This window comes from Schistocerca gregaria, chromosome 4 (genome assembly GCF_023897955.1).
Source record: "Schistocerca gregaria isolate iqSchGreg1 chromosome 4, iqSchGreg1.2, whole genome shotgun sequence".
Lineage (NCBI taxonomy): Eukaryota > Metazoa > Arthropoda > Insecta > Orthoptera > Acrididae > Schistocerca > Schistocerca gregaria.
In genome coordinates this window covers 718,080,966-718,108,091 of record NC_064923.1, presented here as the reverse complement: position 1 = coordinate 718,108,091, position 27,126 = coordinate 718,080,966, and the positions used below count along the sequence as shown (strand labels likewise).

Here is a 27,126-nt window from a genome sequence, read left to right as displayed (position 1 = left end):
AATGTTACAAAAGATGTATTGTCATTGAACATGTACATGAGCTAAAGCAAGCAAACTTGTTTTCATCATATGTTGTTAACAAAATTACAGGCAAGCTGTGTTAAACTTGCTACAATTATTTACAATAGTGGAGAATTAATGTCAGTGTTTACACAAAGCCATATCGTCAGTCAGCATAATATTTGGGCTGATTGATTCTGAATTTGGTCTTTAAAATTTAATGCAACAGCCACACTATTTGTATAATGGCCGTAGCACTACCTGGTGAGGATTTAGTATAGGAATATTGCAGTGAGCATTGCTTATGGTATCCATTAAGCATAATTTCTTGTGTTGTTTAACCGCAAGCAAACTGAAGATGTTCTTAGAATGAAATCGGCCATAGCACAATAAATATGTAGTAATATATCTGAGATGGTTTTCATTAGTAATTAAAATTAGTGTCAACCATTATTCCTGCAAAATATTGGCAAGTTCAGGTAACGATGATGGATATAAGTAGTGATTGTGCACCCTTCTCTTCAATCTAGACCATGAAGCCTTCTTGTTTTGGGGCTGACAGGATTTACGAGTGTGACACTCAGTTATGCAGTGATATTTGCAGCTGTTATACGCTTATTTTTTGTCACATTCTTCTTCAGTGACTGTCCATCATGACCATTAAACACACAGATTTATCCACATTTTGACCTAGCGAATCGAATGCGGTATAAGTCTTCGAAATGGTGCCTCTTGAAACACCAAACACTTCAGCTGCCTGGCTTACTGAAACACCTGCCATACAAGCACCAACAATTTGCCCGCATTTGAATTCAGATAGCTTCAACATAATGTACTCACAACTACACAGAACACTGTTCTTTCCACGTCTGACACTTGAAAAATATTGAGGACAGTGCACAGGTGCCATTTACGGTCAAACACTACAGCACAACCTGCAGGCGTGGCTATCGAGAATCTGTGTTTATATTCAAGCAAGCATTTCTCATGGTGTTTCCATATTTTTGTCCAGCCCCTGAATTTGGGCAAGTGAACATGTCAAATGCTTATATCCTAGAACAGGGATACAACACGCGCTGAATTAGGAAAGTGGCTTTGCAGTTTGAGTTGGTAACGTAACTTTTTATAAAGAATTCAAATGAATATGAACTACTTACGCAAATTTTATCCTGGCTGTATATTCAGAAATGTGAACAACATTAGAAAAGTAGCAAAATTAATTATGGCACAAAAAATAGATGGCTGGAATATATGAAAAATATCAGTGAAGGATGCTGAGGTATGGGAAATTTAAATGCACTATTTTCCACAATCTGAGAAAACAGATTTAAGGACTCAGATGTTATCTTTCAAAGGTGAACTGTAACAAAAGTGTAAATCACCTGGTGCAGCAACATAAAATATGAAAATAAAGTTTAGATAAAGAATTTATGTTCAAGTTTAATGTACGTAATGTCTGTGTCCATTTAGTACAGAAAAAAGTAATGCCTATACTGAGTATCATTAACATGAGCAGCAATAGAATCCAGTGATTGAGTAATGATGATTTTGATGTGTAAGAGTTGCTTAGAAAATGAATACTATTATTACAGAAAGATGCTTGAAACACAGGGAAGGTCAAGAGTGAGCTGTGAAGAAAAACACGCAAAGGAGAAACTAGATAGGTTGAGGAGGGTGAAGGATAGTGGGGAATGGGAACTGGCAGTTGGCAAGAAGGCAGCTAGGAGGAGGTGATATTCGGACAGTTATTCAGTGCGTGTATGCAATAGATTTGATCAACTGTCAGAGTTCAGTGGAGAGGAGCCTCTTGTAGCTGTAGATGTAGGGAACATGCAGCAGTCCTCAGCAGTTAGGAGGCCTAGGTTAGTTGCAAAGTCAAACAGAAAGAAGAAGGTTCTGCTGCTAGGTAGCTCGCATGGTAAAGGTGTGGGCCAGCAGTTGTAGAAAGTGTTCGGGAGTGAATACCAGGTCACCAGCATTGTGAAGCCTAGTGCAGGGTTGGCTCAGGTGACTGGCAGCATAGGGGAATTATGTAGGAATTTTACAAAGGCTTATCAGATAGTGATAGTGGGTGGAACAGGGAAGAGTCTCGATAGGGATGGGGAATATGATGTAGGTGGTGACCTGGTAAAGATAACTACTCAAACTGCTGGCACTAATGTGCATTTCGTATAATTGTTTCAGCGTTATGAGCGGCTTCATCTTAATGCAGCTGTTAGGTGTGTTAACATGGGGCTGGAGAGGGCGCTGATGGCAGAGGGCATGGGTTACATTTCAGTGGTGCCAGCTGGGTCTGTCAGCATATCAGCTTTCACTAGGCATGGTATGCACCTCAATAGGTATGGGAAGGGGAGGCTGGCAAAGTTTATAGATGACAGTGTAGTGAATGGTGGTGGGATCACTCGTGGAAAAATCCCTGTAGTAGTTGGTGTTAGAGGTGCACCTTTTTTAGCCTGAAGTCAGTTGATAGGTATATCGGCTTAAAGGAAGACCCTTTAACTAAGATCTCATCTTCAGAGGATGTCATGTTTCCAAGTAGAGAAGGAATTAGCATATTTCATCAAAATATAAGAGGTATTAGAGACTAAGTTAGTGAACTGCTTACAGATGTTGACTCTGAAATTATTGGTACGTCGGAGCACCACTTAAATTATTTGGCAGTTCAGAGGCTTCCTTTACCAGGATACAGATTAGCTGGCTGTTTTTCGAGGAGTTCCTTGTGGGGGTGTGGAATTGGCTATGTTGGTAAAAAACAGTATTCCTTTTGAGTCCATAGACCTATCGTGGCACTGCACTGAAAAAATATTTGAGTGTTGTGCAGAGGAAGTTGAATTTAATCAAACTAAACTTCTAATTGTTGTTGTTCATGGGTCCCAGAACTCTGACTTCAGAGCATTTATGCTCGAGCTAGAGAGGGCTCTTAATTAACTTTGTAGGAAGTACCAGCAATTAGTCATATATGGTGATTTCAATACACATTTCGTGTATGATTGTGCGAGAAAAAGGATGGTGCTAGATCTGATGCAGACTGTTTTTTACAACTAGGGTACAGGGGAACAGCAGCACAGCCAAAGACAATATTTTTATTCATTCTTCATTACTAGATGGGCATTCTATTAGTATAAGTGTGAATGGCCTTTCAGACCATGATGCACAAATTGTAACAGTAAAAGGCTTTTGTACTCAAACAAATGTCACATGTGATTACAAACTATGTAGGAAAGTTAATCCAACAGCAATAGAGAGTTTTTTTAAACTTTGTCAAGGAACAAGAGTGAGAGGATGCATATAGTGCCGATAACATAGATGATAAATATAATGGTTTTTTTAACACATTTCTCATGCTCTTTGAGAGTTTCTTTCCATTAGAACGCTCTGAATGGGGTACTAGCAGTAATAGGCAGCCCAGGTGGCTGACTAGTGGGATAAGAATATCTTGTAGAACAAAGTGGGAATTATATCAAAATGTTAGACATAGTCACAATCAGGCTACAGTATCCCATTACAAACAGTATTGTAATGTGCTTAAAAATGCTATTAGGAAGGCAAAGAGTATGTTGTATGCAAAGAGAATAGCTAATTCACAGGATAAAATTAAAACCATATGGTCAGTTGTGAAGAAAGTGTCTGGTCAACAGCACAAGGTCGACGATATAAAGTCAGTTCGCAGTAAAAATATTTCTGTTACTCATATCAGATATATGTATACTATTTAACAATCATTTTCTGAGCATTGCTGGTGTATTAAATAAAAATTTAGCTTCTACAGGGAATCATACAACTCTCTTGGCAAATGCCTTTCAAAGATTGATGTCTGAAATACTCTTCTATGATACAGGCAAGGGGGAGATCAAGTCAATAATTAAATCACTGAAGACAAAGGACTCTCATGGTTATGATGGAGTGCTTAGCAGAATATTAAAGTACTGTGCTGCACATGTCAGCCCTGTATTTAGCCATATTTGTAGTCTTTCCTTTAGGAATGGTCAGTTTCCTGAGTGATTAAAGTACTCAGCAGTAAAGCCACTTTATAAAAAGGGAGAAAGGGGTAATGTAGACAATTTTAGATCTGTTTCTATACCATCAGTATTTGCTAAAGTTATAGAAACGGCTGTGTTTGTAAGGATAATTGAACATTTTATGTCACAGGATTTGCTCATCAAATGTACAGTTTGGCTTTAGAAGTCACTTAACAACTGAAAATGCTATATTATCTTTTCTCTTTGAGATACTGGATAGGTTAAACAAAAGGTTTCTAATGCTAGGCATATTTTTTTATTTAACTAAGGCGTTTGATGGTGTTGATCACAAAATATTACTCCAGAAGTTGGACCATTACGGAATACGGAGAGTAGCTCACAATTGGTTAACTTCTTACCTTAGCAACAGACAGCAAAAGGTCATTATTCACAATGTTGAGAATGGCTGTAATAGGGGGTCTGAGTGGGGTACAGTCAAATGGGGGGGGGGGGGGGGGGGGGTGCCTCAGGGATCAGTGTTGGGGCCACACTTGTTCCTTATTTATATAAATGTTATGTCCTCTAGTATTAAGGGTAACTCTAAAATATTTGTTTGCTGATGACACTAGTTTGGTAGTAAAGGATGTTGTGTGCAACATTGGCTCGGTTCCAAATTGTGCAGTACATGACCAAAGATCATGGCTTATAGAAAATAAACTAACGCTAAACCACAGTAAGACTCAGTATTTAGAGTTTGTAACACACACAATGAAACATGATGTTTTAATTTCATGGAATAGGTATATGATTAGTGAAACTGAACAGTTCAAATTTCTAGGTGTTCAGATAGATAGTAAACTGTTGTGGAAAATCCACATTGAGGATCTTGTTCAAAGACTTAATACTGCCATTTTTGCTATTCGAATGGTATCTGAAGTGAATGATTGTTCAACATGAAAATTAGTCTACTTTGCTTATTTTCATTTGCTTTGTCGTATGGTATTATATTCTGGGGCAACTCTTCCCATTGTAAAAGAATATTTTTGGCTCAGAAAAAAGCAGTTCTGGCAATAAGTGGTATAAGTCCATGAACCTCTTGTCAACCCGTGTTAGCAAGTCTCGATATTTTGACATTGGCACTCAGTTAATACTTGGCAGAATTCAAACCTGCATTTGGATCGGACTTCCTTAACTCTTGTGAAGAAAGGTGTGCAGTATACTGCTGCATCTATTTTCGATAAGCTACCACTGTAATTCAAAAATATTAGCAGTAATCCACATGCTTTCAAATTGAAACTGAAGAGTTTTTTCATGGGTCACTCATTGTATTCTGTCAAGTAGTTCCTTGAAAATGGAAGTTGATCCCTGTTGTATTGTTGATTGTTTTTACTTAAACTGATATATTGACTTTTTGGTTCATAAACATTTTTTGTGTATGTTATTACTTTTGTGTTGTAATTTCTTGTGCTGACATGTTCCATGACATTGGAGGCTACTTGTTCAAACTACACTGATGGAAAGGGACATCATTTCCAAAAAATGTCATGCCTGGTGAAAAATATAACTGAACAAATAAAATTAATGTTTCAGTAAGCTTTTGTAACTAATTTCAAATATATTTACTGGGTCAGACCCCAAAAAAATGTGTTAAGCCTATACATATGTTTACACACAGTTGAAAAATTACTGAAATATCTTGGTTGTTTTTACTCAAGTATTAAATATATTAGTTAAATAAGTGTAACAACATAGAATTTCATATCCACATATAAGGCACAAAAGATACATGATTACACATATTAATTAATAGTAGTACATTAGCAAAAAAGGAGCTTACCTAGAAATACTTTGATAGTTACAAATATCCATGTATAGAGATCATTTGAGGCACCTACAGATGAAGCTGTTTATTTGTGGTACATATTTTTAGTTCTTCTTTGAGCATATTAAAGTTTGGTATTCTTTTGACCTTACCTGGCAATTCAGTGTAGAAAATGTTTGGTCTTGATGTATTGGTTTTGTGTGTATATTCCTATGAAAGTCATCCCCAAATCTTGTTTGAGAATTGTGGACCTCACTGTTTATAGCTGAACGCCCTCAATGACTCATAATGAAATATATTTTCAGATATAAATATAGGTGGCAGTATCATGAAATTTATTTCTTAAAAAACAAAAGCAAAATGAGGATAATGGAATGTAATCTAACTAAATCAGGTGATGCTGGGGAATTAGATAAGGAGACTTGTGGTACACGTCTGTTAGAAGGGGGGCAATTTCTTTCGCGTACTCTGTGTAGAATCGAATTGGTATCCTGTCGGGTCCAGTGTACTTTCCTCAGTTGAGTGATTTCAGTTGCTTTTCTATTCCTTTTACAAATAATAGTTATTGTGATCTGAAGTTTCTAATGCCATACTTGTCTTTTATAAACCAGTAATACTTTAGACAGCTTCAGTTTTCTTTGAACACTCCAGTTACAAAGGAGTCACTTATTATGTCAATAAATTGAGAGGCACTATTGTTAGCAGTACATTTATTAATTTTGTTAGAGATACCATCCATATCCCACCTCATTTTACTCTTTAGTTTACTGATAGCTCATTGTACTTCTTTGGGTGTTACTGGATGTAGCTATTTTGTCTTTACACTTACTGGAATTTCTACCTTTATGTTTAGATTATATTTATTTGTGATCAGGTTTTTATCTTCCTTAATGTAATGATACTAAATATATTAGCTATTACAAATAGATAATTGACAACTTCATTTCTGTGTTTTATGGTGAATTATAATTACTTGACGTATCACATTTGCCTGCAAGGTTTCTTCATTGATTTATTTTTCCCCTTTCTAATGTATGAATCATTATATTGCTTTTTTTTGCAGCTTCTATAGCTTCCCTGTACTTTTTCCCACAGCACTTAATGTGTGGTTTCAGAGCAGCTTTCTGTTTGCATCTTTACATAGTATTCAGAGGCTTTCTGATGACATTTTGATTTCACTTGTTATTGACACATTTAATTTCTTGTATATTTAGTTCTCTTCAGAGGAATCAGTTATCATAATGGTATTTATAATTAGACAAGAACATGTTGGATTTTACATCCACAGAACTATTGGTTTCATTGTCCCAATTTACATTTTTAACGTGACGTTAAAAGACCATAATGTTGCCATCATTAATTAATCTTCTCTCTACATACTTGCCATTGTTACATTTCGTGTGTGATACCTCTGTGATATCTTTAAAGTTAATGTAATTACTTAATGGTTTTGATTTATCAATGAATATTTGGTCAATAGTAGTTTCACTTTTGATGCTATACCTGGTGGTATGTTGTAGATCATTGAAATACTTAGAAAGAAAACATTGAGGATGATTGAACAAAACAGGACTAGATAGAAGGAAGCAGGTAACGTGCACCACGTAACGTCCTAATTTCTTTTCAGAACAGCATCATTTTTGTATTATATGCTCCCAGCTTGCACCTTTCTGTGTATAAGGTAATAACTGCATGTTGTTTGATCACTGCATTTCTAAGAAAAAAGACATATTATACATAGCTTATGATTAATCTTCCTTGTCCAACATTTAAGTCACAGGTGAGTATATTACCAGTTAGTTTATTGAAAGACTTCACACTTACCTATAGATGAATCATTGTTAAATTTCAGCGTAGCTACTCTGCAGCACTCAGCAGCAATACTTCCTTGTGTTTTGTTTAAGAAATTCGAGCTTTGTACTAGTTGGTACTCTTCCTTCTCTTTGACCAGATTACATTTTCGTGAACAAGGACATTTATGTCCATTTTATAAGGGTTCTTCAGGCTGCAGAAAACAGTGTGATTTGTGATCACATGTGCCCCTCAAGAATAAACATTGTTGAAGATATGTGATTTATTGAAATGCCTTCCATAGGTCGCACTTACAGTGTCTGTCCCTCTGCTGGTGCCAATCACAATATTGATATGAATTGCAATATTGTCATATGATAATGCAGGATGGATAAAGGCTCCCACTTCTGCGGATGGGGTGTCCACTGTGGCGGCTTGTGGTCCACCTTACTGGACAAGTGCCTTTGGGGATCACCAAAGACCTTTATTTCCGATGTTACGGCTGCAATCCTTTGACCGAGAGTGGCCCTTGCATGTTCTATCACATTAAATCTGGGGAGTGACCTGATCACTGAACCCTTGATGTTGGCGTGTTGCAGCTATTTGTCTACTTGGCCTACCTTATGTATGCAGGGATTATCATCCCATCACGTGAAACCCAAGTTCATAAGTGCCACAAGAAGTACATACATGCTATTGCTGGAAGTCATTCCCATGTTCCAAAGCATGCTCCGAACATGATGTCACTGTAGACAAGAACACAGGCACCACCATATGAGGCTTGTGCAACACTGTTGGCAGGATTTTAATGTCTGACAGCTATGTGCCAGATGAACAGATGATGGAAATTGTTTTCTGGACTGTACTGTGACTTAGCCTTGACTAGGACACTACCACAATGCTCATAGAAATGCTCTTGGGAGCAAGACACCACATGCATCAGACTACCTAGTGCCTTTGTACAAGATAAATAAATCTGGTAGGGTCACCGAGCAAAGCAAATAATGCTCAATCTGATAAGAGATGTGTGATCCAGAGCCTGCCTCTGGCTATCTTGTTTTAACAAGTGCTGTGCTGGTTGGTCAACTTTGTGCACTTGGGACAAGATAATGATCATTACACTGAGTTATGCCACGTGAGGAACCTTTGATTTTCCTACCTCTCAGAATATGCTTCACGTTACTTGCAGCACACTTCATGCTCACTGTGACTGCCCCCTAATCTGTTAATGTTTCATTCGCAGATAATAACATGCTGTAGTTTTCACTGTGCCATCCTGCTTTCTTGTGACTTGAATACCTTGTGTCAAATGCACACTGCATACAGTGATAACCACTGTATCCAGTACTTCTGCTTGCTTAGAGTGTTGCAGATGCTCTACATGGTCTGTTACTGGCATGCTACATATATCACTTTTTTGTGTTATTGTGCTATAGTGTTGGTCACACAGTAGCCCATTGCCGTGATGGTATACATTTTTGTGTGTCTCAAAAGTCACTTACTTTATTGACATGAATGTATGACACTTGTTTGCAAATTTATCTTAACATTTATGATTTTTGCACATTATTGTTAATAAGATTCCAATCATGGTATAGTATTGTCTCTATACCGTTCTCTGCTTCTGTTCCATTTTACAACAGTTGTTGTGTTTTAGGAGCCAACTGTTTCCTAATAAATCCAGCAGAAATATTGACGTAGTATTATTTGTTAGGTTGTCAAAGGGCATTACCTATGCAATATTGAAACTTCCTCTTATTAAGTATATATATCTTTGGTATACGGTTCTTTCTGTTGTGTGACCCAACTGGAAAAGGGATACCATCATATTTATCATTTTACTCATGAACTATACTGATGTATTAGACATCATGTAAACATTCGTTACACATTTCGTGTTACAGTTTGTGTTTATTAAATTTGAAGCTTCACAATATTCTTTATGATTTTGTTTCCAGTGTTTAAAGATCCCTTGAAGTCCTCTTTTCAAGATGAAACACACGATAATCAAGTTTGTGGCTGTTCCTACCTTTTCCTTATGTTAATTATCAGAGATAAATACTAATAATTATTTGATTATGTGAGTTGTACTCAGGGACTATGATAGTTGTTTTTTTTAAATGGGTGTGGGATATCTGAGGTGTTTCTAATCATCTCCTAATGTGGTTGTTGTTCTCTCAGGCCAGTATGGAGACTACTGATTCACAAGATTATCATTAGGAAGACTTCAATTTAATTACATTTCAGAGCTGGATTTTATCATGCTTGGTTGCTTTTGTTTGACTATAAACAGGTTAATGACAACTGTGTTGTGTCACACAGCTATTTACACATTATAAAGTACGGGAACATGCTCTGCATAGGTCTCAATTAAGCTTGTTGGTTTCACATAGTCTCCAGTCAAGTAACTTGATATTCAAACAGTCTCCGTTAACAAATTTTATAATTACTCTCTTCAAGGATAAAAATTGATTCCTGTAGTTGAGTTGTGATCTATGTGTAGCACTGGGCACGTCATGACATATCATGTGGTTCTGAATCATACATACACTGTGTCTGTGGTGACTCTTGACTACTGGTGTTGTTTCCCTTCAAAACAATGTTTGTCTTCACATTTCTCACTGGACAATCCACTTTTGTACCCTTAATCTAGCCCTCAGCAGCTACCGTCTGCTCACTGTCTTGAAGGACTTCCCAAACATATTGTATTTGATTTGATTTATTTTGTGTTCCATAGGTCCAGCTGTGTTGGATACAAAGGACATGGAACAAGTCAGTTTTTTACAAATACAATCTGATAATCTTATAGCATGTACAGAAATTTGAGTACATAATTATAAAAAAATTTATGAAGTAAATTCTTTGGACAGCAATACAGAAAAAGAAAATACATATTTTCTTAGAATCATTAAAACACTACAGAAAACAGATACAGAGCACACACAGATACAGAGCTCAGGTTAAATAACATTCTTAGTGGCATTATGTCAACTTGTATTATGTAATATTAAAATATTACAATTTATTTAGTTAAAAATTCATCTAGACTGTTACAAGCTTTTTCTAGCAGAAATATTTTTAGTGCTTTCTTAAACTTACTCTTGTTATGAATCTCTGTCTTTTTGGGAGGAAGAGCATTGAAGAGTTTTGCTCCAGTGTAGTGGACATCCTTTTGTACCAAGCTCAAATTTCTGAGCTCGCTGCATATGTAGTTCTTCCTCCGTGTGTTATGATCATGATAATAACTGTTTGGTTTGTTGAAATATCTCTATATTTTTACAAACAAAACACATGAGAGAAAAAATATATTGGCATGTAGTTGTGTATATTTTAAGTTTATGAAAACTATTTCTACACGAGTCTCTTGGGCGCAATCCACATATAATTCTTAAAGCTCGCTTCTGTGCAATGAACACTTTCCTTGCTAATGGTTGGTTGCCCCAAAAAATAATTCCATACTCAATGAGAGATTGAAAATAGCCACAGTATGCCACTTTTGCAGTGTTAGGTTCAACACATGTAGTGACAACCCGTAAAGCATAGGTAACAGAGCTAAGTCTCTTACAGAGATCAATAATATGTGAAGACCAGTTCATTTTCTTGTCAATGTGCACTCCAAGAAATTTTGTTGTTTTCATTCTTACTATTGGTTGATTACCACATGTCACACTTATCCCTCTCACTTTTTGTGTTTTTGTACTGATTTGAATAAGGCTGTGGAGTTACAGGCTGCATTGACATAAATCGTAAATGGCATGACTACAGACATACAATAGCTCATCAAAAGATATCTCTTGTATTGTGCATGTAACGACAGTCAAGGCAGTTGCCATATATGTTCGCTTATTCCAAAATTTGTGCTGCATTCCATGTGAATCTCAGGATTCTTGGTTATGGCAATTCCATATTCTCTTGGAATCCACAGAGCTGTCCAAAGTGAATATGTGGATTCCCATTTCATGGTGGATGATTTTGTAACAACATAATACTCCAACAAACCATAAACATGCTTATTAAGGACCTGTCAAAATTTATATGAAGTGCTTAACTCAAAAGCAACTTTTATTGTTGGGCACAAGCATCAGTCAAGTGTTTATACATCATTGTCAGTCTCCTTAAAGATACCCCCAAGTGCATTCTTCAGTCGTGGCTTACATTAATGATATTTTTATTTATTTATCTTTAATCATTTTGTACAAGCAACCAGTAAAACACACACACACACACACACACACACACACACACACACACACACACTATACTGGTTCTGGCATTTATTCTAACATTTCTTAAACTCATTTATTTTTTTATTTCATTTTCACACATAACAATTATCCCTAAACTATATATCTGCTTTTGTAGTTGCAGAAACTTCATATGACCTTTACTGTATTCTGTAAATAACTATGTCACTGCAGCTGACTTTGCAATTTTTTAACCCTTACTCTAGAAACGGGGTCGATGAAACACAAAGCAGATATCCTTGAAATCTGTTAACAATTCTGATGCATGGCAGCCATTGTGAAATCAAACAGTGGAAAATTGTGGTGCAATAACACCATTAATTATGATAGATTGCTGTTCACCACAGAAACGAGGCACTGAACAACAGAAAGGCACAGTTGTAGATTGATGGATTTTTTTAATCCAGCAGCCTACTTCTGTATGTGCTCATCTGCTGTGCAGTGCCTCCTCTGTGCTGAATAGTGATCTGTATCACTAAACAGCTAAAACTGTACACAGTCCCAGTTGCAGGTCTTCCAGGTGCAACAAAAATCTGTTATCCTGTATTTCATATAATTATTGGTCAGATTCAAAATATTGAAACACTATAATCATATTTTAAAAAGCTTAGCACACTAACTCAAGTATTAAAATTAGAAACTGTGTGTATCTCTTGAGACAACATAACTCATGGCATACAAAATTCACAGACTATATTCATACAGTAATTGAGGATGAGAGCACTTAGTGATTTACAACAAACTTCACACATAATTTCAAACCTCTACGAAACTTTTTCTCAATACCACCTCCCACAAAATGGAAGGGACAAAGCTTGTCACTTACTACATTTTTGCTGTTGGTACAGTAAAACTTCAGCACCAGGCATGCCATTTTGTTTTATTTCTAGTTTACTGCTAACAGTATTTGCAAAACAGTTTGGAGACAGTATCCATATATGTCACTGATTGTACATGCAAAATTATGTTATTGTATGACACAGAGTTCAGGAGATATGGCATCACATTTCTTAAAACATAGTGTGAGTTATTCAGTCTGTACTCATCCAGTGATAACATGTGAAGCTGGTTTTAAAGGTTGGAGTTTGATTCTTTAAAGAACTGAGTTTGGGGGGTGGGGGTGGCGGCAGCTTATTGGTCTATTTTGATTCATGTTGTTAAACATAGTAAAATAAATGTCTAAGTGGGAAGGTAACTGTGTATTTTCTGATCACCTTCTCGCTATTTTAGGCCCACTTAAGTTAGTGTCTGTCCAGTATCAAAGAATTTTACTAAGAGAATTTCACTTCATGTGTGACCATTTACGCATATTTCTGGGAACTGTAAATCTGCATCATTAGTCAAGAAGTGCATAATATGAGTTTTGTGATGTGAATTAATGTGCTGATTGTGAGGAAATTGCCTACATTTTCAACTGATTTAATGGCTGTGTGCTGTGGAAAAAGTCTAATTCCCCTTATCACAATGCTGTTGTAGTAAACAACCATTATAGTTGTGAACAAAATTGGGTACGTCTGCAGGTTAATCACTTAAAGGAACTAAGAAATACTACTGTATTTGATATTACTCTATTCCGAATTTGTCCTTATTCTTCTGATATAGGTATGTTAACTTGGCTGCCTGCTTTCTCTGTACGTAAAATAGGTAAAGGCTACCACTAACCTACAGTGGATTGTTGCACAGAGCACAGAAACATGCAACATAAAACAGCACTCACACTAGCTTTTGAGCACTAGCTCTTTTTCCAGCAGAAGTCTTGCCTCTACCAGGGGAGTGTGTGTATAGCTGCCTGCATGGTTGTATGTGTGACTTTGTGTACTTTTTCTAGAAAAAGAGTTAGTGCTTGAAAGCTAGTGTAAATGTTGTCCTTATTAAAGTGTTATTGTGCTCCATGCATTGATCCTCTATAGGTGAATCGTCGCCTTTCCCTTATTTTATATTTTGCTCTATCTGGGAATTTCCATTTTCAATATAAGACTCTACATTTATAAAATGATTTCATTATTGCCACAGCACTGGAGTTCATGTGAGCCTTATCTATTTTTACTCACCATGTAGGAGAGACGTTGAGTTGCAGACAGGCACAACAAAAACACAGCTATGCGTTTGATCTTTTGGCCAAAATGCCTTTTCTAAAGTAGAAAACAAACACATATTCACACAAGTACAACTTAAGGATGCACGAACACTGTCTGTGGTTAGGGGGGATGCACTGCATACGGCCAGCTACCCCTTATAGGAGAAGCCATCCATGGGGGTTAAGGAGGTGGCTGGGGTGGAGACGGGGAGGAATAGCAGGATAGGGGTGGGAGAAAGTGTAGTGCTGCTTGTGGGAGAATGGACAGGTGTAGTGGGGATGTGGTGGGGCTGGAAAGTTTGAGGAAGGGCAGCTTAATTTGTAGATCACGTGACTGCTTTCACAGGTTGCCCTGCCGTTGGTGGGGTAGGTGATGCTTGTGACAGGACTGGAATAGGTGGTGGTGGAATGATATATGGGTCAGGTCTTGCATCTGGGTCTATTGCAAGGATACGAACCATGAGGAAAGGGGTTGGAAGCAGGGACAGTGTAGAGATGGACAACAATATACTGTACGCGCAGTCGATGGTGGATTACCGCTGTGGGAGAGGTGGGAAGGTTAGCAGCTAGGATATTTCTCATTTCAGGGCACGATGAGTGGTAGTCGAAACTCTGATGGAGAATGTGATTTGGTTGCTCCAGTCCTGGGTGATACTTAGTCATGAGGGGAATGCTTCTTTGTGCCTAGATGGTGAGAATGTGGGAGGTGATATGTGACTGGAGAGACAAGGACTTCTCCATATGGAATGGTGGCAGGTGGTGAAGTTCAATTATTGCATATGATTGGTTGGCTTGATATGAATTGTGGTACTGGTGTAGCCATCTTGGAGATGAAAGTCAACATCGAGGAAGGTGGCTCGTGTGGTTGAGTTGGACAAGGTGAAGCAGATGGAACAGAAGGTGCTGACGTTCCGGAGGAAAGTTGACAGGGTGTTGCCATTGTCAGTAAAAAATAAATAAATAAATAAATAAAAAAAAATGGCTCTAAGCACTATGGGACTTAACATCTGAGGTCATCAGTCCCCTAGAACTTAGAACTACTTAAACCTAACTAACCTAAGGACATCACACACATTCATGCCCGAGGCAGGATTCGAACCTGTGACCGTAACAGTCATGCGGTTCCAGACTGTAGCGCCTAGAACCACACGGCCACTCCGCCCGGCCCATTGTCAGTCCATATCAGGAAGATGCCATAAATGAATCTGAACCAGGTAAGGCGTTTGGGATTCTGGGTGGTCAGTAAGGATTCCTCTAGATGACCTGGAATAAGGTGGCAGAGGATGGTGCCATCCTGGTGCTGATTGCTGTTCCACAGACTTGTCTGTAGGTGATACTATCAACAGTGAAGTAATTGTGGTGGAGGATATAATTGGTCATGGTGATCAGGAAGGAGGTTGTATGTTTGGAATCAGTCAGCCATTGGTAAAGGTAATGTTCAGTAGTGGCAAGGCCATGGGCATTGGGGATGTTAATGTGTAGTGGGAGGTGGCATCAGTAAGTGATGAATGAGGCACTGTATGGTAAACAGACAGGAACACCTTCCTCAATGTTGACCTCCACCTCAAAGATGGCTACATCAGTACCTCCATACAAATCAAGCCAAGCAACCACTAGCAATACCTCCACTTCGACAGCTGCCATCCATTCCATACTGAGAAGTCCCTCCCATACAGTCTAGCCAACTGGGGGATATAGCAAAAGTTTCACTTAGGCCGTCACACTCCGAAATTACCCTCCCAACCTTGTACAGAAATGCATCCTGGCCCTTGTCTCTCTTGTCACCTCCCATCTTCCACATTCCCATTGCCCGGCTACAAAGGAGCAATTCCCTCATGACTATGTACTACAGTGTACTGGAGCAACTGAGTCACATTCTCCACCATGTTTTGACTACCTCTTGTTGCGTCCTGATATGAGGAATATCGTACGCGCTATCCTTCCCACCCCTCGCACAGTGGTATTCCGCCACCCACCAAACCTACAAAATATGCTTGCCTGTGCCAACTCCACCCTTGCTCCCAATCTCTTGCCTTGCAGATCGTATCGCTGCAATCGAACTAGATGAAAGAACTGTCCCGTACATCGTCCCACCACCACCTACTGCAGTGCGGTCTCTGGCATCGCCTAACCCATCAAAGGAAGGGCTAACTGTGAAAACAGTCATGTGATGTACAAACTAAGTGCAGCCACTATGCTGCTTTTATGTAGATATGACGACCAAAAAATTACCTGTTGGCATGAATGGCCACCAAGTAACTATGGCCAAGAGACAGTTGAGCCACTCACTTGCTGAACATACTGCCCAAAACAACATGCTGCACTTCAGTGACTGCTTCACAGCCAGCACCATCTGTATCCTTTGTACCAACACCAGCTTTTGCAAAGTGTGCAGTTGGAAAAACTCCCTGCGGTATATCCTACATTTACGTAACCCCAATGGCCTTAACTTTGACTAAACCCTGTCCTCCACCTATCTAACCCCTGCCCCTGCTCTCATTCCAGCACAACACTGCCTTCTATTTCGCCGACACTCCCACTAGTCTTTTTTCTCTTCTTTGAATCTCTCCTTACCCTCTCCCCCCTCCCTCCCTGACAAATTTCCTGACTACATTTAACAGCCCTACTGTGTTCTCATAATGTCCATGCCTGGTCCCATTGCGTTTATGATCTTGTGTCTATCTTCAGATCATTAAGAAAGTCTATGTAGCTCCTCATAGAATGTATTACTGAAAAAACTGCAGTATGAGATGTAATAAATAATGCAGCCGCTTACATGGTCAGTTGTTTCAAGGGACATTTGTGATACCTAACATAGTATCCCATAATGGTTTCATTTTTATGTATTGAGATTGTATTGTACATATTAATAGTACTCTTACTTTAAAATGTGAATAATGAAGTAACTTTTATGGAAAAGATAATCAATCATCTGTCTACTTTATGTAGCAGATCTTACTCGTGAATTTGCACATCCGTTCTTTTTTAGATCAGTCTGATGGTTGTAATGATTAAAAATAGTTATTGAATGGAATAAAAAAAATTTTCATCAAAGGCATTTTTGGTTTCCATGATCTTATAAATTGTTTTAGACATAATTTTTCTGCAGGTGGCACAGACTTAAGTGTAATTGTCGCCATTACCTAAGCCCCAAAAACTAAGTATTTATTGTTCATCTGTTGCTTCATGCTTACTTTCCTGTGAGCTGTCGAATGAATATTTTGTCCATGTATTTAAAAAGTGCACAGTGTTTTCTGTTATATTGCAAACAGCAATATACTGACACAAAATTTAGATAATTCATTATTTTTGTTTACTGTGATACTTGAGTTCCCCAACACAGTTTTTATTAATTCTATTATCTCAAGACTTATTAGTGATTATCACATTTAGAGAGCTTTAAATTCATTTCTTGTATTTGTGTATGTTGTGAGACTTTTTTTGGCATGTGGATAATTCTTTATAGGTCATCAGAAAGTTAATGTTTGTTCATGATAATCTGTAAGAGCAGGGGAAGGAATAAAAAATCTGGACTGACTTGTTTCCATACATGTATTTGTTTAACAAAGAAAAAGTGTAAATTACAGCTTACAACATAACATTTAATGTCAGAAGTAATGTGCCACCATTATTCTTTGATAAGACATTGTACTAACTTTAGATTACAACCCTTCTGCAAGTAATAAAAACCTGTACAGTTGCATTAGCAAGATTCCCATGTGTTAATAATATATTTCACTGTTTCAGGAACAACATAAGAAGCACCAGATACTGCTGAACAACCTCAAAGAAGACCGTTATAATATACATAGTAATAAAATCAAAATTTGTAATGTTAAGCAAGATATTGGTGTGTGAAGCATAATAGATATCACAAACCACACTGGAATCATGGGTGGATGGTGAAATTTGTGAATTTTTTTATGCATACATCAGAGTAAATAATAGTTTATACACAGTTTATGATTTCAAGGAAGTGATTCTAAACACTCAGGGATTTCTGTGTAGTTAAGAAGGAAAGTTTGGTTGATATTGGCCAGTTTTTGCAACATTGTTTTGTAGGCAACATGTATAACCATTGAACATATAAAAACTTATAACTTTAAATTCTGTACAGCCTTAAATTCAAACATGAGCTGGATTCATCATGATAATGTAAGTACTTTGAAAAATGAAACTCCATGTTCTGAAAATGCATAAACGAAGTACATCTGTTTCAAAATTTTAGTAAGTATTACATGCCATGATATTTTTATTAGGGGGAACACATCTGGGGCCACAAATTTGATTATTGCTTCCTCTTTCTACTATCTTTCGTCCCTGAGTAGGTAGTACATTGACTTCGTTTTTATAGAAAAGGCTAAAATGTTTACAAAAAGTATCAGCTCAGTATTTTTGAAGTAAGTGGGCTTTGTAATCCCACATTGACTGCATACCTGACTGACACTGAACATTTATTAAAATGAGTTGACTTAATATACATACATTGGATATAAGTAACTGTTATAGTTTGTTAGTAACAACCTAACCCAAAATGGAGAAAAGAGAAATAACATTATATCATTATATATCTGCTCAATGTCATTACTTACTATATAGCACAGCTTATCTCCTCTATCTTTGCAAGAGGAAAGAACTGGTGCAAAAGACTTTGCATTTTTATGTTATTTTTGTAGTATGGAATTTTGTACTTTGCATAAGTGTTTTAGTTTTGGGAATTACCTTTTTACTCTCATGTATGCATTAGAATGAAACATCTTTGTACCTGACTTGAATTTTCTCATACATTGTAGACTGTTAAAAGCGAACTGAAATTTTTGGTGTTATTTCACCAACCATCCGACTGAATATTTCATATATAAATTAAGACAGCACTATGCGCAATATATTCCACAATTTATATATTTCGATACACATGTTTAGAACCATTCAGTCTGTCCATATAATCAACAGATCTCAATTTGAAGAACTCACTTAAAACCATGTTCCTGTCATGTTTCCCTTGTTACTGTCCTGAGGAAAATTCTTTTAGCATTGTGCACTGAGGTACTGAGTTTTATGTTATACCCGATGACATGTAAATGATATATTTGTTAAAAATAATTTGTGTATCATTGAGAGAATCAACTAGTCAGTCTGTAAGTACTTTGTAATGCAGAAACAGAAAAGTCAATGAAGTGCCTTCTGGTTGCAGAAGAATAGTTTTAGTATGTATGACTTTGTTTTCCACCCAGAAACTCCAGCTTTGCTGTTCATCATACAGTCAGTACTATACCATCATGGAAACTTCAGTGCCCCTACCTTGCTTAATGAAGAACAACTCCTCAGAGATTACCAGCAAGATCCTATAGTGTGTGTGCCAAGTTAAGAAAAACTGATCAGTGTTGTTTAGTGGTCCTACCTGCAAGTTAAGTACAATGACTTCACACATAAATATCCCAGACTTGAGTTGCGTACCTCCTGTCCTAAGTGACTAAAAAGACTGTGGTAGTGAAGTGTGAGTGAGTGAAATTGTTTTAATTGCACTGGAAACATTTTATTTAAAGGGCAATGAATATACTAACTGCTCAATATGATCGACATAGACTGATTTCAAAAAGACTGAAAATGATAATATTTAACACAGCAGCAAATGTATAGTGAGCTTTTTGCTCTGTGTATTCAAAAAGTTGCATTTGATTTGGTTGGAGTCAGAGGCTAGTGGTTAATTTACTGTTTAAGAGATTTTTACAAGAGAACTTTTATACAATGGAGATTATAGTACATCGTATAATACCTCACTGTGCAATACATTAAAGTTATGCTTGTGAAAAGGAAACAGTAAGTTTTGTTCTTGTCTTTTATGTCAGCTGTTATGCTGCTTTATACACGTTCTTTTTGTATAAACTGAAACTGCCTAAATTTGATAGTAGTTGTACGACTGACATAGCATTAGACAATTCTTGTAATGTAACTTACGGCCTTGCCTCATCCCGTGTCAGTGCTTTGTGTTCTTGGACACTCACCTTGTTGATTATTCACAAGCTGTTGATAATAAATTCTGGATTATAATAATTTGTGTCTGAAAAGATCTATCCTTCATAATGGAATTGTAGTTGTCTATATGAATATCTAAAATTTGTAATGATTGTTTGCTCATTTACCTAAAGAAAATGAAGAAAGGACAACAGTTATGGGTGCATTTAGTTGTTTTATGCACTTACCCCTAACTACAGATGTAATAGCTCTCAAATGGCACACAACCATACAGCCGTAAAGTTTTCTGGACCATTGCATGACTGTGTGGGTGAACGTACTAAGGGAAATTGTAATTAAAACATGAAAAATAACTTTCTTGGTGTACATTGTAAGTAATCATATTGTCTCAAATTTTGACTGGAAGTTATTTTCACATTCATGTCATGTGGATTATGTAAATTGTAGTGTCAAGATATAATTTAGAAATTTGATTTTTATGTTTCTCTGTATTCAGAAATTGCAAAAATATGATTATTTAATGTACAGGAATATTAAAAAAAATTAAATTTGCTATTTGTCGTGGGTAAACTGACTGTGTGCCTTCCAGTAAATGTTCAATTATTTTCAAATGACTCAGTGCTTGGATGATTAAATAGTATTTACTCATCTTGAAAAATCATAAACAGAGGAATAATTGTATGAGAGAGACTTTGTGAATCCTTTTTGTTTTATTGTTGAGTGTGAGTAATGATATGTAATTGTAATGTGACATTTTTCTAGTATATTAAAGCTTCTGACTCCTAGCCACAAAATCAAATTGCTTTGTTAAATGGAAAAAATCATTAATATTAAGACTGTTATAATTATCTGTTAAAAAGTCTGAATAATAAATAAAATTTTATACCATTGACCATCATATTGGATTTTAAAACATTCTCTATACGTTGACATTAATGTATAAAATTGAGATATCTGATAATTTTGTAATGGACTGTGATGTAACAACTGACATCCTTTTTACGTCATAAGTTTGAAATGCAGATGTATATTTCACATGAGGCCACATTCTACTAGCTACCTTCGGGTTCAGATTCCTGGTGTGATGATGTAATTGTCATTCCCTGGATAGATCTGAAGTTTTTGATTCAAATTTTCTTACGAATTGAAGGAAATACAGTGCCCATTTGTATAATGGGAAAAAAATATTTTGACTGTTGGACAGCAGATAAAGTTTAATGGATCTTTCTTAAAATTTTTAAAGAAATGAACAGTTCACAGGTTGTGTAAAATATTTCCTTTAGTACTCTCTTGTTTTGAACTAAATAGTGGCATAAGGTTGTATTTGTTATCACAAAGCAAATGTGTCTTTTTTTTACTGTATCAGGAACAACATCAATACAGGAATGATGATTTCAGTAAGTTATTGACTATATCGCATTCAAACATTATCATCTTCAGTATTGATATTGATGTGTGGTGAATTCACAAAGAGACAGATGAATTGGATAGTATTTAGCTTTGGGAAGTGCAACTCCTGAAACATCTGATAGACACACATAAAAGTGTGTAGCCATCACTGTTAGCTTTTGGAAGCACAGCTTTCTTCTTAAGAACAGGAAAAAAGGAAAAGCTGAGTGATGTTGGACAGACGGTTCTTTTCTTTTCTTTGGGGTGGGAGAAATCATAACCCAGATCAATGTCTGTTAAGGAAAGGAAGCAGCAGTGAAGAAACAGGTATCTGAAACCATATGGTTCTGGAGAGTAGAGGTAATTTCTTTTTAACAATGTAGTAAAAGACATATTGCTACTTACCATAAAAAAGATACATCAAGTTGCAGACAGGTACAATTAAGTCATTCATGTATAGCTTTCAGTCACAACCTTCATCAGTAAAACACACACACACACACACACACACACACACACACACACGCCGATTCAGGCCCAAGATGCCTTAGTTGGTGGCCGTGTGTTTGTGTGATGTGTGCTTGCTTTTAGTGTGTGTGTGTGTGTGTGTGTGTGTGTGTGTGTGTGTGTGTGTGTTTTTTTTTTTTTACTGATGAAGGCTGTGTCCGAAAGCTACATGTAAGTGTGCTTTAATTGTGCCTGTCTGCTACTTGATGTGTCTTCTTTACAGTAAGCAGCAATCTGTCTTTTCGTACATTGTTGATGTTCTTACCTGGAGTTTTCATCTTTTGGTAATTTCTTTTTTATTTCCATGTGCGTCTATTCAGCAACTTAAGAGTTACGCCTCCTGAAGTCAAGTGACAGTCACCAGCCTCTTTGTGAATTTCTTAAATCTCTATATGGAATTTTCTTGTTTATAGTATTTTAATATAAGATGTGTAATTTTTTTCTTCAAATCAATTCATCTATATTTTGTGTCGTCGACTTTTTGAGGGGGGAAAAATAATCACTTGCCCCTTTTTTAAAATTCATGTTAAGTTTTCATCAAATTTGGAAGTGCAGAATTTTTTCTTAATTTCGTAATTCTGTATATCCACATTATTGTGGTTTGTATAAATTTACGAAGTTTGTTTACGTTATGAAGAAGACTTGAAACATTTCTGGGTAAGTGATTTCTTTTGACCAGTTGAATACGTGTGTGTGTGTGTGTGTGTGTGTGTGTGTGTGTGTGTGTGTGTGTGTAACGCTTTCAGTAAACGAAGAAGACAACATTGCGGAATTAGCCCCAGCAATATTTTTTATGTGACAAAGTACGCCAATTGCGTTAATTGTAGGTGGCAAATATACTTAATTGTGTCTTGTTTTGCTTAACTCCATACTAAAACTAATATAGTTTCATTGTTATGTCTTCAGCCTCCAATAGGTATAATTTTTTTGGCTGCTTAAATAGTGTGGCAGAAGCTCAATCTTCAGTAACTGATTACTTTGTTTCATCCTGATAATGCCCACATTGACATTTTAGTATATGGTGCATCCTCACTAGTTCTCTGAAGAGAATGCCGTTATTAGCTGTAGTGTTGTTTTAAGCATTCTTTACTTATTATTGTGCTGTTTTTATCTCTTATTTTGAGAGAATAAGTACTGTTAGTTTAAAAATTGTTGGTCAGCTTTATGATTCTGCATATATCAGCTGTGTTGTTACAGTTCTATATATATGTCATATAATGACTGTATTATTTGCTACTTCCAGAGTTTATTAACATTCCTTCAGAAGAGATTGCTGCCTTTTGGTTCTGTCTTCATTAATTCTTACATTGTGTTGAAACAATTAATGCAACCATTCTGTATGCCGGTGAGTGCATTATGCGGTTTTCACATGCTGTCAACGTATTCTTGCTGTATTGAACCACTAAGTGCACCAACAAAAAACCATGAATGCCAGGTCCAACATAATTATACTATTTGTCCTTTGAATAGTAAAATGTTATTGCCTGGGTCTCCTGTCTCACTTACCAGTAGTGTGCAACTTGTCCATCAATTATTGGACAATCATCAGGTTGTCTAAGGAATATCATGGTTGTTTAAGCAACACTTAAAACCTATTCCGTTCATGTCATATATAAAATTTCCTTATGTCAGTAACTGAGTGTGTTTTGAAACTAATGTTTTTGTGTGTTCCCATGTCTCCATCTTTTGCTCTATTTTTCATTGTAAATTTAATTACTTTTGTGAAGTATCGCGTGATTCATAAGTTGCAGAGGCTTATTGGAAGTACATTTTGCACATGGATTTAGTCCTTGTATGTAACAGTGGATAAGATTAGTAGATGAAAAGAGAAACATAGGACACAATTTCTGCCACATCTTTCTAAACTTTTTGGTTGATGATTCATACTGCTTTTAAACCTTACTTAAGTTGTTATGTTTGACTTTTAATGTAATGTGATAAGTTTATTTTGTTATTGGCTTGCTGATCTGCCCATATTGGTTACTGCTTATTTTGGACTGCCAAGATATTACCTGTGCTCTACTATGATTAATTTTCTCCCTTAAAATCTATAAATTATGTGTAATCTTCCTTTCCAAATATGTCCACAATAGTGACATAGTGCATGGTACATTTTATGGCACATAGAGGATTAATTTAGGACTTTTTTTTTTAATTTTTTTGTTGTTGTAGTTGATAGTTACTGGGGTAAATTATTTGATGCCATTCGTACAATTAACTAAACTACTGTAGTCTCTGGTGATATGCTATGTGCTACTTAACTCTTAATTGGTTGATCACTTCTGATTACTTAGGTACATACTTCTTGTCTGCTATAACAATTTTTGTTTTTGTACAAATGGGTGTTTTTTAAAAAAAGTGTCTTTGTCTACAAAGAACTCAATCACCACTCAGTGACATTACTGCATGTTACATGCATTATATGGTTTTTAAATTATTTATACAGGTGATAGGAATTTAGTAAATGCATAATGCATAGTTTTGTTATAAACTGATGTCCATTGCTAGTGTGTAAATTTCAGTCGTGTAACCTTTGCTAGAAAATGCTGACATATGGTTCGCATTTTTGATATTTAGTTTTGTATAGTTTTGATAAAATTTACACAGAAATTAAAGTTTTCCTATTGTAAACGCAGCTGAAATATTTTTGTAATGTAAATTTAACACGACTGTCCATAAGATCGAAGTTAAAGGTTCATTCTGAGAGGCCTCATGTCAAATATACACATTTTACATCACTAGCATCTCAGGCTGGGATTTCAGCTTGCTTGTGTAGTCTGTGAGTTCAGTGATCAGATATAGATGCTACTTGTAGCTACTGGGTGATGGGCTATTCATCTTGCTTTTGTATTATAAACTGTTTGTGGTCATGCCCTTGCATTTTTCATCAGTTAGCATACCAAAAAAGAGCACAAAAGCTTAAGCTTGATTAGAAAGATATTATCAGTTTATTTTGCTTGTAGAGAAGATATGTTGTGTACAAAAAATGTAGATATGTAAATTGATAACTCATAAGACCGATAAATGTAAATGCTGTATAATCTTTCTATAGGCTAAGAGATACATTAGAATGGAATTCTGTCCAAGATATCCTAACTTTTTTAGGCGTGATGCCAGGAACATTTTATTGGAAGCTTCTCTGGAAAAAAAGAATACAGGAAAACATTATCTGAAACATTTCTGATGCATGCTGTATTTTACGTCTGTTACATTTTCCACGGTGACTGTTTAATTCTTGTTAATCTGTGTACTGTAATTGTATGAGTACTGGTATATATAAGACTGATAAAGAACTTTATAGATATTAACACTGTTTGTAAATAACATAGTAGTTCTGTGTAGGACAAAGTTTGACATGTATAATACAGTGGCCAATATTGGTTTCTTATGATTGTCATTAAATTGTGATTGTAGTTCCCTTTATTCCTATAAAACATTCCCCATGAAATCATTTCTTTCTCATTGCAGATGTTGAATATGTAGTTCACAAACTTTAATAAAACTTCCAGAAGTTAATGATATGTATTTGTAACAGAACTACGTATCATTTTTTGCAGTATGAGAGTCCTCAGTATTCAGGAACACAATTGTAATGTTACCACAATGATATGAAACTGAATATGCTGGCTGTTCAGAATTGTAGGTTATATGGAGAGCTTCTGATACAGGCTTTTGGTTTTACAGATGGTACAACAACACATGGATACTGTGCTTCTCTAAATTATGTCATTTTACACTCCTAAAGAAGATGAATCTTTTTCACATAAATCGTTATCTCACTTATTCACCATTTCAGTAATTTGATTAACTTGAATAAAAAATATTGTCATGTTTAAATTGTTTCTGCAAGCTCAGAAGAAATAACATCAGATGGAATTATTTTCAGACAATGAAATGGCTGGTTTTGGGTCTCAGTGTGTTCTTTGCCATTCAACAGTCCTGTTGAGACACTGCTTGATTCCAGATCTTAGTTTTTTTGTTCACCATTTGGCTTTGGTCTTCTGCTGGTGTGTGTGTGTGTGTGTGTGTGTGTGTGTGTGTGTGTGTGTGTTCTATATTCTGCAAAACCACTGTCAAATGCGTGACAGAGGGTATGTTCCATTGTATCAGTTATTAGGCTTTCTTCTCGTTCACACATATAGCACTGGAAGAATGATTGTTTAAATGCCTCTGTGCATGCTGTAATTAATCTAATCTTTCCTCCTGAACCCTGTGTGAGCAGTATGTAAGGGGTTGTAATATATTCCTACAGTCCATGTTTAAAACTGGTTCTTGAAATTTTGCAAGTAGGCTTTCTTGGGGTAATTTACATCTGTCTTTAAGAGTCTGCCAGTTCAGTTTCTTCTGGGTCTTTTAACTAACTCTCTCCCTTGAGTCAAACAAATGTGTGACCATTCGTGCTGTCCTTTATGTATGTTAAATATCCCCTGTTAAGACCTATTTGTAATGTGTCCCACACACTAGAGCAATATTCTAGAATCAGTCATACAAGTGATTTGTGAGCAATCTCCTTTGTAGACTGATTACACTTCCCCAGTATTCTACCAACAAACCAAAGTCTACCACCTGCTTTACGCATCAATGAGCCTATGTGATCATTCCATTTTGTATCCCTACATAGTGTTACACCCAGGTATTTGTACGAGTTGACCGATTCCACTCACTAATGTTATAGTCATAGCATACTATGTTTTTTTCGTTTTGTGAAGTGCTGAACATTTAAATAAAGTTTTTACTACTTTAAAATGCTACCAAGATCTGACGGAATATGTAAGCAGCTTCTTTGAGACAGCAATTCATCATAGATAATTTCATCTCCTACAAAAAGCCTGAGGCTACTGTTAATATTGTCCACAGGGTCATTAATATACAACACGAACAGCAAGGGTCCCAACACACTACCCTGGAGCACGTTTGAAGTTACTTCTACCTCTCTCGATGACTCTCCATTCAAAATAACTTACTATGTCCTCCCTACCAAAAAATCCTCAGTCCAGCCACAGATTTCACTTGATACCTCATATGTTCATACTTTTGGCAATAAGTGCAGATGTGGTACTGAGTGAAATGGTTTTCAAAAGTCAGTAAATATAGCATCTACCTGACTGCCTTGATCCAAAACTTTCAGTCCGTCAAAAGAAAAAAGTGTGAGTTGTGTTCTGCATGATCAGTGTTTTCGTAGTCCATGGTGGTTGGCATAGAGGAGGTAATTCTGTTTGATACCTTATTCTGTTTGAGCTCAGAATATGTTCTAAGATTCTACAAAAAATTGACTTCAAGGATATTGGGCATTAGTTGTGTGGATCACTTCTACTACTCTTCTTGTAAACAGGTTGACCTGCATTTTCTTCCAACTACTGG

General features: G+C 36.4%; 1 protein-coding gene across 8 annotated transcripts in view; it reads left to right on the top strand.

Annotated features, from left to right (window-relative positions):
* LOC126267043 (uncharacterized) overlaps window positions 1–25,178 on the top strand; it is a 1,079,001-nt gene extending 1,053,823 nt beyond the window's left edge. For all 8 annotated transcript variants that reach the window (XM_049971866.1, XM_049971859.1, XM_049971858.1 and 5 more), the window contains one exon: window positions 17,641–25,178. In XM_049971866.1, coding sequence (XP_049827823.1) covers window positions 17,641–17,651 — 11 coding nt within the window. In that variant the 3' untranslated portion in view covers window positions 17,652–25,178. The remainder of the gene's footprint in view (window positions 1–17,640) is intronic.
* Window positions 25,179–27,126: the final 1,948 nt, after the last annotated feature.